Source organism: Apodemus sylvaticus (assembly GCF_947179515.1).
Source record: "Apodemus sylvaticus chromosome Y unlocalized genomic scaffold, mApoSyl1.1 SUPER_Y_unloc_2, whole genome shotgun sequence".
NCBI classification, from domain to species: Eukaryota; Metazoa; Chordata; class Mammalia; order Rodentia; family Muridae; genus Apodemus; species Apodemus sylvaticus.
In genome coordinates, this window is record NW_026262996.1 from 597,711 (window position 1) to 616,108 (window position 18,398).

General features: G+C 34.4%; 1 protein-coding gene across 2 annotated transcripts; it reads right to left on the minus strand.

Moving 5' to 3' along the window:
- Positions 1-400: 400 nt before the first annotated feature.
- Positions 401-18,398, minus strand: LOC127676084 (eukaryotic translation initiation factor 2 subunit 3, Y-linked). 2 transcript variants are annotated; one of them, XM_052172003.1, is made up of 12 exons: positions 18,286-18,398; positions 17,628-17,691; positions 16,988-17,115; positions 16,779-16,900; positions 15,536-15,630; positions 14,364-14,522; positions 12,777-12,911; positions 12,553-12,647; positions 11,535-11,679; positions 8,960-9,129; positions 5,856-6,028; positions 401-789 (listed from the first exon to the last, which is right to left on the minus strand). In XM_052172003.1, exons 1-12 carry the CDS (start codon positions 18,352-18,354, stop codon positions 726-728), a joined length of 1,419 nt encoding a protein of 472 aa, XP_052027963.1. In that variant the 5' UTR covers positions 18,355-18,398; the 3' UTR covers positions 401-725. The 2 variants fall into 2 exon arrangements, with proteins under 2 accessions (XP_052027963.1, XP_052027964.1); XM_052172004.1 differs by lacking the exon at positions 14,364-14,522.

An 18,398-nucleotide genomic window follows, 5' to 3' on the forward strand; every position in this document is an offset into this window, starting at 1 on the left:
ACACCATATTTTGGATGGGTTCTGAGCATCTGTATTTTTTCTTCTTCACATTTCTTATTTTTTAAAAGATTTATTTAGTTATTATATCTAAATACACTAGCTGTCTTCAGACACTCCAGAAAAGAGTGTCATATCTCATTACAGATGGTTGTGAGCCACCATATGGTTGCTGAGATTTGAACTCATGACTTTGGAAGAATAGTCAGTGATCTTAACCACTGAACCATCTCACCAGTCCAACATTTCCTAATGCTTGCTAAATAAAGGTCCTGGTTTTCCATCCGTTAGTAAATGTGTTCTTACTATGAAAAAAAGAAAAAGCCCAGGGCCAGATCATTTTAACACAGACAATTTTTGAACAATTTGTTAAGTTTCAAGCAATGTAAAATATGAGGCAAAATTCAATCCAGCCTTCAAGTTTTTATTAATGTAACAATCCTTCAAGCACAAGAAAAACTTTCTTTACTCTAAGTTCAATGGTACATAGCAACAGTTGTTAACAATGATAATACTATTTGTTGAACTGCAGATGAAACGTATCAAGAAGTTGTCATTTTTTTAGACATCAATTTTTTTCTACTGAAAATGAAAATAACCTGACAGTTTTTACTAATGAAATAAGCTGTGAAATTAATTTCTTTCTTTAGATTGCCTACTTTTTAGATTTGCAAATATCTCTAAGACTGTCATGAAAAAAAATCCTGGTTCCATCCAAATGTACCATCTCATTCATCATCAATTGTTGGCTTGATAGTCACACCTCTTCTTATCTGGCCCCAACCAATTAAACTGCAAAATTAAAATAGAAGAAATCATGTATTTAAATCCATTTCATCAGCATTATCACATAATCACTTTACAACAGTTTTACTTACTTTTATAAATGTTATAATAATATTACAAATGTTCAAGCAAGCTCTCACTTCTCTATAAAGAAATTTCCTTTGATACTATAGCCTTACAGAGTTCCAGTTAACATGAACAATTTACTTATTTTTATTGACATGTATGTGTGTATCTATGTCTGGTTACCAGGTTTGGGCAGTGCCTGAAGAAAATGTTGGACACCCTCCAACTAGTTACAATTACCTGCCACTAAGTAAGTTCTGGGAATGGAACTTGAGTCTTCTAAAGCAGCCATTGTTTGTAATCACCAAGCCTCCTTTCCAGCTATCTCCCTGCCCTCTTTTTTAAGTGAAAGGAAGCAAAGTATACTGTTGAGTAACAAAGCAGTTACATAGCCCTGGGTTCAAGTCTTCAGCAACAAAGGAAAAAAAAAAAATACAGTTCTAGAACTCAGATGTAAATATTTTTCCAGAGTGTAAATATTCTTCCAGAGTGATATGCCTACCTATACAAAAAAGTGTGTATGGGTGACCCAAATTCTCTGAGAAGCACACTAATTAATGAAAATATGGTAGCTTTTATTTTATTTTACTTTATTTTATTTTGAGACAGAGAATCTTTATGTAGTCCTGTCTTGGAACTTAGAGACCCTCATGACAATGCCTCCCTAGTACTGGGATTAGGTCAGTAGACTAAAAAGAAATACATAAAATAAAAACCCTAATTTTCTCCTGAAAGTAAGTGCTTTACAAAACTTGTCTGCATCTCAACAGATACATGATAATGGTTTTAAATAAAATTAAGTGCTGGGCGGTGGTGGCACATGCCTATAATCCCAGCACTTGGGAGGCAGAGGCAGGTGGATTTCTGAGTTCGTGGCCAGCCTGGTTCACAGAGTGAGTTCCAGGACAGCCAGGGTTACACCAAGAAACCCTGTCTCTACCAAATCCAAAAAACCAAAAACAAAAAAAAAAAAAACAAAAACAAACAAACAAAAAAAAAACAGTAAATTTTCATTAATGCCCCTCCCCAAAAACCTGGCTTCTCTTTTGTCCACTATTCCCTCTCTCCTTTCCTTCCTTCCTTCCTGCATGTGTTTTTAATGATCAAATCATGAAAAAGATTCCATGTCAGGGAATCTTTGCTTTTATCTTTTAAAGTTTGCTCTTTTTGATGTTCGACTTCTCATTTAGTCAAGAGTTAAGTAGTTTTCAAGACTGCAATTGAAAGACTATTTATTAAAGGAGAAAAAATCAACAATATGAAAGCTTCAGGAGGAATTTGCTGCCTCTATATAAATACCAAATACCTAAAAGCATACTGACTAAACTAGTTTAGTAGAAAACTAAAAGATAAAGATCCTTGACAACCAAGCCAAATTGTCAAAGATAGACAGACAGGCAGACAGACAGATAGACAGTCAGATAGACAGTCAGATAGATAAATAAGTAAAATTTACAAACTCTATTCTCAAAATTATAGGAAATGTCAAGGTTCTTACTTTTCTAAGTGAACTCCAACCCTCGATGTAGAGCTATATAGTTAATGTCAACCAAATTGCAGGTTTTGAATGATGTAAGAAGGATGAAACTTATTTTCAAAGTTTTGACTTATAAGTTACCAAAAGAACTAATTCTATCTTGCCTGACCTAGGAATTGTGCCAGAAGCTGTGAGATTTAAAAAAACTAAAACTAAAACAAAACAAAACAACAAAAACAAACCTGCAAGAAATTCTGTATCTGAGACATTGATTACAGGTTGTCTAGGTTCAAAAAACAAAGCAAAGCTCCTGGGAAAATAAAAATATTTTAAAAAGCTAGGAAGAGAAGACTATATATCTGCAGACATTATTCTTTATTCCTATTTAAAGCCATTCTGGAAACCAGAAACCATTCTGGAAGTAGGGTAAAAATAAAGTAAGCATTGAAAGAAAAACAAAATCCTAGCAAACTGAATTCACTATCTGATAAAACTATCTTTCAAAAATAAAAATTTAGAGGTGAAAAAAAGGCACAACGACTAAAAGCACTGGATTCTGTTGTAGAAGACCAGGGTTCTATTTCTCATTTGCATGATAAGCACAACCTTCTGTAACTCGAGCCCTAGAATATCTAATATTCTCTCCTGAAGGCACTGTATACAATATCATGCACAGACATACATGGAGACAAAACACCTATACACAAAATGAAAATAAATTTTATTCATACATATAAAATAAAAAAGGAGTGACTTGAAAGGTTCCCAGTAAATGAAAGCAATAGAGGTCTATTATGACTGGACCTCCTCAACTAAAACTAGATGGTTCTCTAGATTAGATTACTATCTATAACTTTGGAAAATCAGATTCTGTCTTCTACCCTCTGCTCATGCATATAGTAAGCAACCATACAGGCAAACTACTCGCACATATAAAATAAAAATAATTAAAGAAAGTAAGAGCCAGAAAAATTGGTTAGAAATTCCTAGGCCAACTAATGTGAAACTAAACAACACAGCAGCAAAATGAGAGAAACCCTATCTCAACAAGGTGGAAGACTAGATCAATATGCAAAAGAATTGTGACAAAGCTACACCCTTCAACTCCTAAAAAGCTTTCATTTTAATGTTTTACAGTTTTAAGATGTCGTATACAAAAACTATAATTAGATGTCTGTTAAATAAACAGATATACAAGCAAATTACAACTATCTACAGAAAAGTTAAAACTCTTATAAGACAAAGCTGATGACATGAATTCCACTTCTGAAATCCATGGCAGGGCTCAGCACTACTAACTAACTATTTTTTTTAAAAATGTAATAAGGCCCCATCAAAAAAAAAAAAAAAGAAAGAAAGAAAGAAAGAAATTGTAAGGGAAAACTTGTACATATAGAGAACATAAATGACACCACCACAATATTAATACTAGTATTTTTTGTTTGTTTTTCTCCTTCCTAAGAGAGTCAAATTTAAATCTAAAAATGCACAAATCAAATCATGGGAAAATAGATGTCCTTTAAGTGCACTTAAGAGACATGGGTAGCTGTTTTTTCATATTATTAAAGTATCAAGCTGGGCGGTGGTGGCGCACGCCTGTAATCCCAGCACTTGGGAGGTGGATTTCTACGTTCAAGGCCAGCCTGGTCTACAGAGTGAGTTCTGGAACAGCCTGGGGTACACAGAGAAACCCTGTCTCGAAAAAAACCAAAAACCAAAAACCAAAAAAAAAAGAAAAAAGAAAGAAACAAACAAACTATTGGGCTGGAGAGAAGGGCTCTGTGGTTAAGAGCACTAACTGCTCTTTGAGACCTGACTCCCTCTTCTGGAGTGTATTTACATATAATAAACAAACAAACAAACAAATAAATAAAGTATTAAACTATTATAATAAATGCGTTGTGTAACAATTCAACAAGAAAAGACAATTACAAACATGATATAGATCAATATTGCAGCTCTTAAAAGATAGAAATACATAAACATTAATTTTATGTATGTAATTTAAAACTGTAAAACTGGTAAGGTGGTTATAAAAGAGGAAAAGTCCTTAAGTAAGCAAAAAACAGAGGGCAATGGAGCATATGTAATATAATGCATGATATGACTAACTGGGAAAAGGGAACCAGCCAATAGGAGTGCTTTAGAGGAAAGCCAGTGGGCAATGAGAACAAAATGAGTATTCTGATGTTTAGAAGATAGCAATCTGCAGCAATTTGGTTAAAGTTATTTGCTTGTTTAAGAGAAATTTCAGTAAAGCTATTGAGATAACTCAGCAGATAAAGGCCATTACTACTAAACCTGACCTGAGTTTGATATCCCAGAAATGTTCCCTTGCTTTCCATAGGGATGCTGTCCTTCCTCCACAAATACTAAATAAGTATTGAAAACAAACAAACAAAAACCCACTAAAGTAAAAATGAGAGATTAAAACACAAAAGATATATTAAAAGAAACAATAATCTAGAATATGTAAGTCAGAAAAAAAAATCAATTGTAACTCTCAATTTCTTTTTAACACTAGCTGGTTTTGTTTCTTAAGAAATCAAGGTCTACATATACATTAAATATACACACATATAAACCACTACTTTTATGCTAACCTAAATAACTGAAAGTGTAGTTTTGCAAGAAATAGAGTAACATTCACAGCTTTACGAATACAGGCCATAAATGGAAGCAGCCCATGTCTGCTGCTAGGTGGGAAAAACTCATTGGTTACATATTCAATAGTAATTCTGATACATACTATAAACAGATAAATCTCAAGAACCCTACACCAAGAAAAATAATAGAAAAAAACTAAATTATATAACTTGTAAAAAGCAACTAGGGGGCTGGAGAGATGGCTCAGCTGGTAAGAGCACCGACTGCTCTTCCAAAGGTCATGAGTTCAAATCCCAGCATCCACATGGTGGCTCACAACCATCCGTAAAGAGATCTGACACCTTCTTCTGGCGTCTGAAGACAGCTACAGTGTACTTACATACAATAAATAAATAAATATTAAAAAAAAAAAAAAAAAAAAAAAAAAAAGCAACTAGGGCACTCCAACTAATGCATAACAAAGACAGAACTAAAATTTTAACTTTCAGTTATGTTTGCTAATATTTGTTTTTGAGACTTTATAAAGAATGATTAGAGTACAGTAAATAACATGAATAGATTCATTACCAATAAACTATACAATTTAAAATGGCTTACACAGTTTTAACACTATAAATAAACATACAGCTAAAAATTAAAGCTATAAAACTGAATGATGTTAAAGCTATGTGTGATAGTGAAGGAGGCAGAAGAGGATCACAAATTCTAGACTAGATTTCAAAACCTGTGCCAAAATAAAAAGTAAAAAGATGGCTACAGATGTTGCTTAGTACAGTACTTAGACAATGTAAGACCAAAGGTTTAATAAAAAAAAAAAAAAAAAAAAACAACAACAAAAAACCTGCTAAATCCCACATGAAAATATATAGGCTGGTTTTTGATTTTTTTGTTAATTGAACAGTAATAAAACTGAAGAACTTACCGCCAGTGTTTCTCAACTCTTCGGCTAAGAGCAATTTTTTCTCCTACTTCTGTGCACACAGGATTGGTGAGAACAATTTTACCCAAATCTGCCTTGACTGCACTAACTCTCCCTCCTGTAGACAAGGATCCTATGTTTACCATGAGTACTTCATTCTTGGATAGTTTTTGAACCTAGGAAAATTATTAAAAAAAATAAAATTAACTTAAAGTTTACCAAAATAAACTAGAAACATACTAGACAATGGCAAAAAGATAATTTATTGACAAAACAACTGACAATTGTATGATGAAAAGAACTAAACTGTGAAAAATTTCATTACCATAAAATTTGATGTAAAGTTGTACACTATCAAAGATCTATATAATATTCTATGACTATGAAAGATCCATCACAGCTTGGCATCCTAAATTGTAATTTAAGGTGAAACACAAAGACTGACAGTATTTGGAAGCTAATCTATACTACAGTATATATTCTAGTCTGCCTGGTACTGACCCTAACTTAAATCTAAGACACTAATTTAGTCTACTTCTAAAAATACATTACCAATTATACTACTAACCAGAAAACAGGTCAAAATTCTAAAAAACATTACACATTTTCCTTAAGGGCATAGTGGCATAAAAATATTAAGTAGATTCTAATAGTTTAAATCCACGGATACAATTTAAACTGTTCAGACCCCAGGTATTTTGTGAACAATTATGAGCTGCATGAAGTATTAGCTGCCAGAGCTATTCTCAGAGTTCTGTTAACAAAAGCATAATATTCAAGGTCAGATCAACATTTTTAAAGTCTTTGTCTCATAAAATGTCATGTGAGAGTGGATAAATAATATATCTAGCTCTGGATTCAATCCTTGGCAACAACATCAGCAAAGAGGCACAGTAAGAAGTCTGCATTAAAAGGATTCTAGCTCAAGTCCTAGTACCCCCAAAAGGTCACCTTTACCCCAAATCAAAGGGCTCTGAATCCTCTTTTGGCCTTCATTAACATCTGCAAATACACTGCAAACATATAATAAAGGAGTAAAACGTGTTCTTGCTTAAAGTAGTATGTTATTGGGAGTGTGGAGTTTAGGTTTCAATGCTACATGCCATTCCCAGTTTTCTGTTTCATACCTGCAGTTCAAGGTCTGAATCCTCAGTATCTATTCCTACCATGATTCCTTGACTTCACCATCACAGACTAAGCCACTACAATGATAAACAAACTCTTTCTACAACTTCTCTTGGTCATGGTGTTCTACTACAGCAATATAAAAGTAACTAATACAGCGGTACTTCCTTGCCTATCAAGGTTTTAATCATCACACTCCAAAGCAAATAAAAACAACTTAATATTAGAAATGCAAAATTTTAACTGATTTTTGTCCTTTAGACTACTAAAAGAGGTCAGGCAGTAGTGGTGCACACCTTTAATCCCAGCAGAGGCAGGCAGATTTCTGAATTCGAGGACAGCCTGGTCCACAGAGTGAGTTAGTTACAGGACAGCCAGAGAAACCCTGTGTCAAAAAACAAAAACAAAACAAAACAGCAACAACAAAAACCAAGACTGAACAGATGGCTTAGCAGTTAAAATCAATAGCTGTTCTTCTACAAAACAGGTTTAATTCCCAGCACCAGCACCACAATTTCATTAGTACCAGTTTGTAACCTTCTGCTACCTGGTGCCACCTTCTGGGATCTTCATGCACCAGGAACACTATAGTATAGATACATAAATATAGGCAAAACACACATACACATTCAATTTAAAAAATGCTTTTTAAGGGAAATCTCCATAGCTTTAAAAATGTTTATTTACTTTTTTATGTTTTGGCTTACTTTTATGTAGGTATGTGCACTATATACATACAGGGAATTATAAGCCATAAAGTGAGTACTGGGAACAGAACTAAGGTTCTTCCCAAGAACAGTAAGCATTCTAAAACATCACTCTGGCTCCAGTATTGTCTTGTAAACACTTTATAAGTTAGGGTGTGTCACTTTTTAAAAACAACTTAATGTGTTTGTGTCCAACATGTGCAAGTTGTAGGCACAGAACCACAATGCATATGTGGAAAGTCAGAAAACAACTTGTAGAAGTTGGTTCTCTATTTTCTCCCGTATCCTAGGACTGAAGTCAGGAAACTCAGGTTATTAGTTGGCAGCAATGGCCTTTATTTATCCACTCAGCCATTTTGCTAGCCTTTCTGCAGTTTTCTCTAAATAAAGCAAAGAACTAAGCTAAATTGTCAGGGATAACATCTGAACACCAATAAGTTTTTGGTAATTATCATTTCTAATTACAAATCTCTCTGGCAGGGCAGTGGTGGCGCACGCCTGTAATCCCAGCACTTTGGGAGGCAGAGGCAGGAGGATTTCTGAGTTCGAGGCCAGCCTGGTCTACAGAGTGAGTTCCAGGACAGCCAGGGCTACACAGAGAAACCCTGTCTCGAAAAAAACCAAATCTAAAAAACCAAAAGAGCCAAAAAAAAAAAAAATTTTTTTTCTCTGCACTTGTTAAAAAAGTTTTAAAGTTTTTAATATCTGTCAAGTAAATCTCTGCATAAGCAACATGTATACTTTTCTCTCTTTTTGTTTTTGAAAGTATGTGTTATGGATTCATTTATGTTCATTTATGTTCATGGGGGGAGGACATAGGATGACATCAGATGTCATCTTTACTTGGCTTTTACATTGGTGGTAGAGATCCAAAGTCTAGTTCCTAATGCTGCATGACAAGTACTTTTATGTTCTAGGATACCACCCTCAGAACCCCTTCTGTTTTTGTAATTTAGAACTAATGAAGTGTTTCAATGGACAAGGGTACTTTGCTGTGGCACTTTTGAGAACCTACCTAAACAGTATACAAACTCTACAAAGTTGATATATGACCTCCACAAATCTGTCATGGCAATGCATATACCATACAAAATAATAAAATTTTAAAAAATGTAAAACTTAAGAAGTAAAAAGTTACTTTTATATTGAATGATTACCTTATAGAAAGTTCCAATTTATTTACTTCTTTAGCAATTCCATTTTAACTAAAAGAGACTGAAACACTAGATAAACTATTTCATAGCTTTGAAACAGTTACTATAAAAATGAACTTACTTTTGCTGCTTTTTTGTCTCCTTCTGTACGTACACCTAGGAGCCGTCTTAGTAGGAAGTAGGAAATTTCTAATTCTGTGAATATCTCAGGTAATGCTCCAACAGCACCAAGGACCTGCCCAACCATTCTATCTGCTCGGCATAATGTTGGGTCAATTTTTGTTCCAACTCCTAATAAAATGTAGATGTATTCAGTTTTGTATTTTATTTGCTTAAAATTCATGAAAAACTGAAGCATTAAATCTACACAGAATAGCATACATCATACATAGTAGTAAATACATTTTTGTTTACCTAAACAAAACTAAATATCTCCAAAGATCTCTAAAACTGACTCCTTTAGTACCCCTGTAGATTTCAAACTCACTTTCTATCAGTAAATCCAAAGCTATCACATATGGTACTGACCCAAGTAGACTACCTGCACTCCTTAAGTTCCTCTAGTTCTTTTACCATATATCTCAGCACACACCTTCTCACCAACTCATCTCCTTTCCTCTGGGACTCAAAGTAGTCTCAAGCCCAACTTCCTACCAGAGAACCCCATAGCCACAGCATACAGGCAGACAGGCTAACTGTACTCTTACCCTTCCTACTATATTGTTGCAAATGTCAGATACAACCTCTAGGTCCTGTCTAGAACCTACACCCTATGAATTTGTTCTATCATAATCTTCTTGAATCTTCTTCCAATGTTTATAGCCCAAACTGCACCCTCTCCTTGTATTTCCAATCTAACCAATCTCCAGTACTCCTACTCCCCTAGGATTGGTCTCATCCTACACATTGTATGACAGCCCAGCCTTATGAGCCTTCCTGACACTAGGAAAACTTCATTCCCTTTGGCCCGCATACACATGCACATGCGCGAATACACATACACCCTCACCCTCCCCTCCATGCCTAGACCTGATGATACAAACAAAAATCATCAATAAAGTAGAGAATCTAAACAAAATAAGCAAAGAATATGGCAAGAAAAATTAAAACACAAGAACATGTAGGAAATGCAAAAATAACAAACCCTGGTAATAAAGAATAGATGTGAAAGAATCTATTTGTGTTCTTCTATATTGTCTATATACACAAATCCAGGTCAGCAGCATAAACCATATATTCAAGGAGACCACAAATGAAAAATTTCCCAAACCATGTAAAGCCACATTCAAATATAAGCAACACTAAATAGAGAAGACTTAAAAGAAAATTCTCTGGCAAATCAGCTAAAACACAAAAATATATATTCAAAGAAAGTATATTGATAGCTGCAAGAGAATTAAAGTCATATTCAAGGAAAACATATCAGAATATCAGTTGATTTGTTAAAGGAAACTTTGAAAACCTGGAGCAATGCACTCCAAGTCCTAAAACACTAAAACAGCCGCCTAAAGTAATATATCCAGCAAAACTAGTTGAAGGGGAGGAAAAAAACTTTCCACAAAACATTTAAAAACTTTTATCGCTGGGCAGTGGTAGCGCATGCCTGTAATCCCAGCACGTGGGAGGCAGAGGCAGGAGGACTTCTGAGTTCCAGGAGAGCTACACAGAGAACCCTGTCTCGAAAAAACAAATCCAAAAAAACCAAAAAACCAAAAAACAAAACAAAACAAAACAAAACAAAACAAAAAAAAAGGACTGAAGTAAACAAAGAAAAGACAATATAGAAGAAACACAAATAAAGCTATAATAAATTTAAACACAATACAAAACCAAAAAAAATTGCAACCTACAATCTTTTCAATAATACTAACACTGCAAACCAAAAAAGATATAAGCTAAATAGATTAAAACATACAACAAAGATAAAGCATCTTTCTGTTGTCTATAATTTTTTTTTTTATTAAATTTAAAGAAAGGCACTACTTTAAAGGAAAAAGATAGTAATCCAAAGCCCTCTACTGGCCTTTGAAGGTATCAAGCAGACATGTGGTACATATAAATACATGCAAAGAAATACTCATACCTTTAAAACCCTGACTATATGGGATAAGCCAATTCAAAAAATTAAAAGCATAGCAATACATTTTAATTGCTAAGCCATTACATTTGCTATTGCTAAAAAATTATACTATGTGGGCAGAGGAGATGCTATGCAAACTTGAGAACTCCAGAACACATGTCATGCTGGGAACAGTAGTAAACATCTGTCATGATAGTACTGCTATTTCAAAATGAAAGTCAGAGATAGAATCCCCAGAAGCTTGTGAACCAACTCATCTGTCTCAAACAACATGAAAGTTAAAGACCAACACCTAAGGCTATCTTCTGATTTTTATATGCATGCCAAAGCACTTTTATTCATATCACAAACATATATTATATATACACCCACAGACTAGAAAAGTCAACCCATACATAATCAGAATGCCTTTTGCTTTATAAATATACTCATATTCATACATCATATATTATACAACCAAAAACTTAACCAAGTATTCATTTGCTTGTCACACTTTTTCATACTGAATAAGACTAATTATATGTACAAATAGCCTTTTGAATACATCCCCATCCTCCATGAGAGTAACCAAAAAGCCAAGAAAAAAAATATTTATCAGTGAGAGTAAAATTCTTACCAATAAGACCACCTGGAGCAGCATACTGAAGATCATTGTGTTCTGCAAAAAGTGATACAATCTTGGAAAAGATTGGTTTACACATAAGCTTCCCTTCTCCATCTTTAGAAACAATACCAGGTCTCACTTCTATCTCTTGGCCCACCTAAAACAAAGAAACAAATAAATGACATGCTTGAAATCGGCAATGGCTTTTTAATGTAAAATGTACCAAAAGGCAGATTACTAAATTATTATCTACTCCATTTACAAGAATATTTTTTAATTCTAAAAATAATAAAATAAAATAAACATGAAGCTGGGTGGTGGTGGCGCACGCCTGTAATCCCAGCACTCTGGGAGGCAGAGGCAGGCGGATTTCTGAGTTCTAGGCCAGCCTGGTCTACAGAGTGAGTTCTAGGACAGCCAGGGCTACACAGAGAAACCCTGTCTCAAAAACAAACAAACAAACAAACAAATAAAAAACAACAACAACAAAAAAAACATGAACAGTTGTTTAAAATTACAACTCAATTTCCACAACTACTTATAACGAAACTATCAAAATACAGACTCCAACTTTTAAAAGACAATACATGAGACCAGACAGTGGTTAAAAGTCCTCACTGTTTGCCTAGTGGTGGTATTGATGACACAAGCCTTTAATCCCAACAACTGAGAGGCAGAGGCAGGCAAGTCTCTGGGTTCTAGGACAGCCAGGGCTACACAGAAAAACCAGATTATTTTACTGCTCTTGCAGAGGACCAGAATTTGGTTCCCACAATTTTCATGGCAGCCCATAACAGACTAACTCAAATTCCAGAGGAATTCAACCTCTTCTGGCACCAGGTACATATATGGTATACATATATACGTATACATACGAACATTCATAAATACAAAAATATCCTTTAAAAATTCCTAAAAATAAAAACCACAATATACAATAAAAATTTCCTTAAAAAAAGAAAAACCTATAGATTTTAACTTACATTATGGGAAATGGGAGTTACAATAAAAAGTTTAGAATACAATTTACCTTTAAAACGCCTTTTAAAATACTACCACCAGCTACACCCCCTTTAAGGTCATCAACTTCACAGCCAGGTTTGTTAACATCAAAAGACCGAATAACTGGCCAAGAGAGAGGAGAATTAGTCCTTGAACAAACAAATACTGAAGAGAAATGAATGTATTAAGAAAAACAGAACAAAAACCAACAACAAAAAAACACAATCAAAGGCCAAAAGGTGAAGTCCTTACCAATAAGTCGGGGTTCTGAAGTAAAGTCTCTTAGAGGTACTGGAATTTTCTTTACTATATACTCACATACAACTTCAATATTGTATTTTAACTGAGCAGAAATTGGAATAATAGGAGCTCCTTCAGCTACTGTACCTACATGGCAAAATTCAGACATATTTATGTGCTTCATAAAACAATTAATTAGGGCAGGAGAGATGGCTGAGCAGGAGAAATGGCTTGGGGTTTGAGCGCACTGACTGCACTTCCAGAGAAAGCAGGTTCAATTGCCAGTTTCCACATGCAGGCTCATAACTCTAAGATCTGACACCCTTACACAGACATGGATGCAGGCAAAATAGCAATACACATAAAATATAAATAAATTTTTAAAAATTATTAAATATACTAAAAATATATTCTTATATACTCCTCTACATCTTAGCCAACAAATAGAAATGATGACTCTATATATTTTCATCTTCAAACAATAAGTCCTTTTAGGGAAAAATGTTAAGATATGTTAGTACATACTACCAAAAAAAGTGATTAAATATACCTACTACAAGCAAAGAAACACTGCTAAATGTAAAAGCTTTCAAAAATCACAATTTGTCCATTTATAAATGTCAAGATAAAAATTACAAGCATTACTTATCAAAGACTATTGGCAGTATTTACTCATTAAATGTTAAGTTGGCTGATAAATGGCCTATAGTAAACATAGTGAGATTTGAGGACCATAATTTATTATTTACCAAATAAAAGGGTTTGTAGCTAACCTCCTACTAAATAACAAAAAAAGAAATCATATTACATATATAAAAATGTGACATTTTTCTCTCCCAAATGTAATCCTGTTATTATACTCTATAAAGGGAAAAAAAACATCGTCAGATACTACTTTGGTAACTATTTAATAAAAAAAGAATGGAAACTTCAAAAAGACATGAAAGAAAAATACTAACAATACTTTCATTCACTGTACTCTTATATATACACATGTACTCTGTATACACACACACACACACATATACAAAAAAGTCTAACTTGTATGCAGTCAATAGGCTCAGTGGGTAACAGCACTTGCTGCAAAACCTGATGATAGCTGGGCGGTGGTGGCGCACGCCTTTAATCCCAGCACTTGGGAGGGAGAGGCAGGAGGATTTCTGAGTTCAAGGCCAGCCTGGTCTACAGAGTGAGTTCCAGGACAGCCAGGGCTACACAAAAAAACCCTGTCTCGGAAAAACAAAAAAAACAAACAAAAAAACCTGATGATATGCATTCAAACCTTGGGCAACTCCATGGTGGGAAAGAGAATCAGCTTGCTTCACATGCACAATGTGGTACATGTAACCACCCCTTCTCACAATTACAGTCAAACTAAAAAAATCTTTTAAAACTTTTATATATGACTAAATAAAAGTAGAGTACATCTAATCCAGAAACAATACATTATATCACATTTACAAGTAACAGTTTACTAAAGTATGAAAAGATAGTGAACTAACACCATAAATTCTGTGTTTGGATGATCTGGTACATTAAATACTAGATTAAATGTCTACCAATGTGACTCAAATATTCTTAAGTATTATGGGTTCTTACCCTGTACAAATGCAAGTATCTGCTCATACTGTTCTTTAGCCTGACTTTCTTTCACCAAATCAATTTTATTTTGCAGAATCAAAATATGTTTTAGCTTCATAATTTCAATGGCTGCCAGGTGTTCAGAAGTCTGAGGTTGAGGACAAGATTCATTACCAGCTAAATTTATTTAAAAGAAAAAAAATGTTTTAAACAATTGAAACCAAGTATTAAGACTTAATTTTCTAATAAAAATAGACTTTAAATTGTTTTACTCATGACCAGTTCTAAGATATAATGCCTCAAGACAGAAGTTATCATTTAGCCAGGTGGTGCCGGCAGCGCCTGTAATCCCAGCACTCTGGGAGGCAGAGGCAGGCAGATTTGTGTTCGAGGCCAGCCTGGTCTACAGAGTGAGTTCCAGGAGAGCCAGGACTACACAGAGAAACCCTGTCTCAAAAAAACCAACCCAAGAAACAAATGAACAAACAAACAAACAAACAAAAAGTTGTCATAAAAAAAACCACTTGTTACTACAGCAGAGGTGAAACCAAGACCCAAGAGGTCTTAAAAACTTATCCTGATGCACATAAATCTTAAGATAACTTCAACTCTTGGTAGCATATTTAACATACATCTAATGTCTATCAAAGTGATTCAAACATTCTTAAGTATTATGGGTTCTTACCCTGTACAAACATAAGTTTATGTTCATACTGTTCTTAAGCCTGAAAAAGACTTGCGGCAAAGATGCCAAATTCCTAAACAAAAGAAACTTTTATATTTGTAGTCCCAATGAATAAATTTTGATTTGAAGTACTTTTTAACACATAGCAACAACCAAAAACATTAACTATTAACAAAATGGAAAAATATTACATTCAAAAATAACCACAAACATAACAATGTACTATATAAAAAGTACTTATTTTACACAATTAGGACCATACTCCCTAGGTTGTGATATTAATTTGCCTAGTAGTATAACCAAGTTCCATGCTTCTGGAAAAGTCTATGCTTATTCACTATCAGTGGTTTTTTTGTTTGTTTGTTTTGTTTTTTGTACCTCATTAGTATTAGGGTTTTTGGTTAATTTTCGTTGGAAATTTTCCATTTTATCATCTTATGGGCCTTAATAACCTTAAAAGTTCTTAGACTTTACACTGACTTGACTTAACCAATTCTGACTTTACCTATCAACAGAAGAGCTGCATCCATCACTGCTGCCCCATTCAGCATAGTTGCCATCAAAATATCATGACCAGGACAATCAACAAAGGAAACATGTCTATTGGAGAAATAATAATCAGTCTTCAAATCAACCAATAATAGATAACACTCTCTAGATTTTTGATATGCTAGAGAAATGGCTTAGTAAGTAAAGTATTTGTACATACAGGAAGACCTTGGTACCAGCACCCATATAAAGACCTACAGTATTAGTCTTTAATTCCAGCACAGAGGCGGCAAGGGGATGATCTCTGAAACTTGCTGGCCCCATCAGGCTAATAATAAGCTCTAAGTTCAGTAATAACAGTCTCAAATTACAATGGAGCACAAGAGAAAGACACATGATAACCACCTCTAATCACCATATTCTTGTATATAGAAGACCCTCCCCCACACAATCATATACACATGCACAGATTTAGATCATACTGGGAGTAATTCTGCTGCAAAGCAATACCTAAGAACTGGTATGCTTTCAGAAATTCAAAATGAAAATAAGAGGCTTACAAGGTTTAAACTTATGGACGTACTAATAGCCTCCACCAAAATGGAAATTACATATCCAGATACCAGGTCCAGCTAAATTAATTTAATAGTTATAGGTCTATCGTACTACTTTTTCATATTGTATATAGTCTTTGGCAGTTTTAGCTTCTTGAAGAATTGATGTATTTATTTTCACTAAATACGGAGACCGGGCTGGCCTCAAACTCAGAGAGGTCTACCTGCCTTTACCTCCCAAATACTAGGATTAAAACATTTACCACCATACAATGGCCCCAATTTTCACTTTCATCCATGACTTTGTAATTCGTTTTATTGTCTACTGCTAAATCTATCAATTTTGAGAGGAAAACGTAAGATATTTGGGAAAAAGGGAATTTTATCTAATGACTTCATTCCTATGTAGCAAATCTTAAGATTTGTACAAATTTGGGGGATTTGAATAAATGATTTTTAAACAATATTCAGAGCAGTGTTTTTTTTTTGTCTGAGTTGGTTTGTAGATGCTTGAAGCATCTCCAGAACATCTCCAGCCCTTAAAAAAATTTAAGTTACTAAGCAACTGTCATATCACCTAGAAAAAAGATTTCAATTTTGTTTTTTTTTTACTCATAGTTTACTAAAATAGAAATTTGTATCAAACTGAGCTTTCATTAGTTTCTTAATAATTCTAATTACTTCATTAAGCATTGAAATAATCACCTGACTAATCTGAAGTTTCCTTTGGTCCCTGGAATATCTGAAGGAAACTCATCAGGTGTACTACTTCCACAAGATCTGTAACATTCTGGTCGAGGACAACTTGAGTCATCAAGCTTATAAATCTGAAAATTTCAAAGACAATACTGATTTTTTTCAATTGTCATAATCACTAATTTGAATAGTTCATACTTCCACAGTATATTACGTACCTTGGCATTAGCATATCCAAGTTTTATGGTAATATTCCTTTCTAGCTCATTTTTGAATCGGACAGTGTGAACACCAGAAATGGCTTTTACAACTGTAGATTTCCCATGAGCAACATGACCAATTGTGCCTACAAACAACAAAAATTATGCACAAAATGAAAGCAAGTACTTTGAGAGTTTATATTATGCATTTATACAAACATAATGCACAATCAATTTTACATTTTCACAAATTCTGTTCTGAAATGTAACTGAAGAGTACTTTTTATACTGTTGGTTAAAATTATATGCAAGCATTTAATCCCAGCATTTGAGAGGCATAGGTAGGCAAATCTCTGTAGCCTGAGAGAACCACCTAATCTACAAAGCAAATTTCAGGTAAGCAAGATTACAAAGTGAGAGTCTATCCTAGCCTCTAATAGTTCCCTTAAAAACGCCCAAGTTTTAAGGATGTCAGTTTCTTATCATTCCTGGAATATTTGATGGGAATTCTTTAGGTAACTACTTTTACAAGATGTATGGCATTCTAACTGGGGACAATTTGAGTCTCGTAAGTTCAAAGAAAATGCAGAATTATCTATTGCCATAATCAACTTTTAGAACAGAATAGGTCCATGTACTAATTAACAGTTGTTCTTACCTATATTAATTGTGGCTTGTCTGCTGATAATTTCATGTGAAAGTGGAGTCAACTTGGTAACATCCTGCAAGGAAACAGTTTTTTTTTAAGTCCACTGCCTTTAAAGACAGACCAACGGTTTCCTAAGACCTATGGGTTTACACTACCTCCTTTCTGCTCCTTTAAAAAAAAAAAAAGTTTTCCCGGGTTTCCCTGTCTATATCTTACTTTTAAAAGTATTTTTTGAATAGTTCGGAGAGAAACAGATGTGTTGAAGGCATATTTTCACAGAAAACTTTAAAGTATTTTAGCGGTCGGGAAAACTAAAAAAAAGAACGTTACTCTCCGTACAACAGCAGTTCACTCTCACTACATCAGACCTCGCGAACTTCGGCAAAGGTAAAAACATTTTTCACGTATTTATAAAAAGATTAACGTTTAAACTTTACCATATAATCACCTCTGAAACAGTCAGTGGTAAAAAAAAAAAAAAAGTTAGCCACATTAATAAAGCCTCAGCGATAGCCTCTAAGTTCCACGATTTGGTCACCAACTGTCCGAAATACAGTCGGTATCACCGGCCTCCCTCCTCGCGCTCCAAAATTGCCAGGACAACCTAATCCCAACCCTTTACCTACTATGGACACTTTACTTAGCAATTCAGAAAGCAAAATCTCACCAAAGCGGCAAGATCCTGACGAGAAAGATGCGGCTGCCCGAGAGTGACTCCGACTTCGCCGCTCGCCATCTTGCTCACGAAAGAAGTGGCTGCGGCCTCCGCGGTCGCGTCAC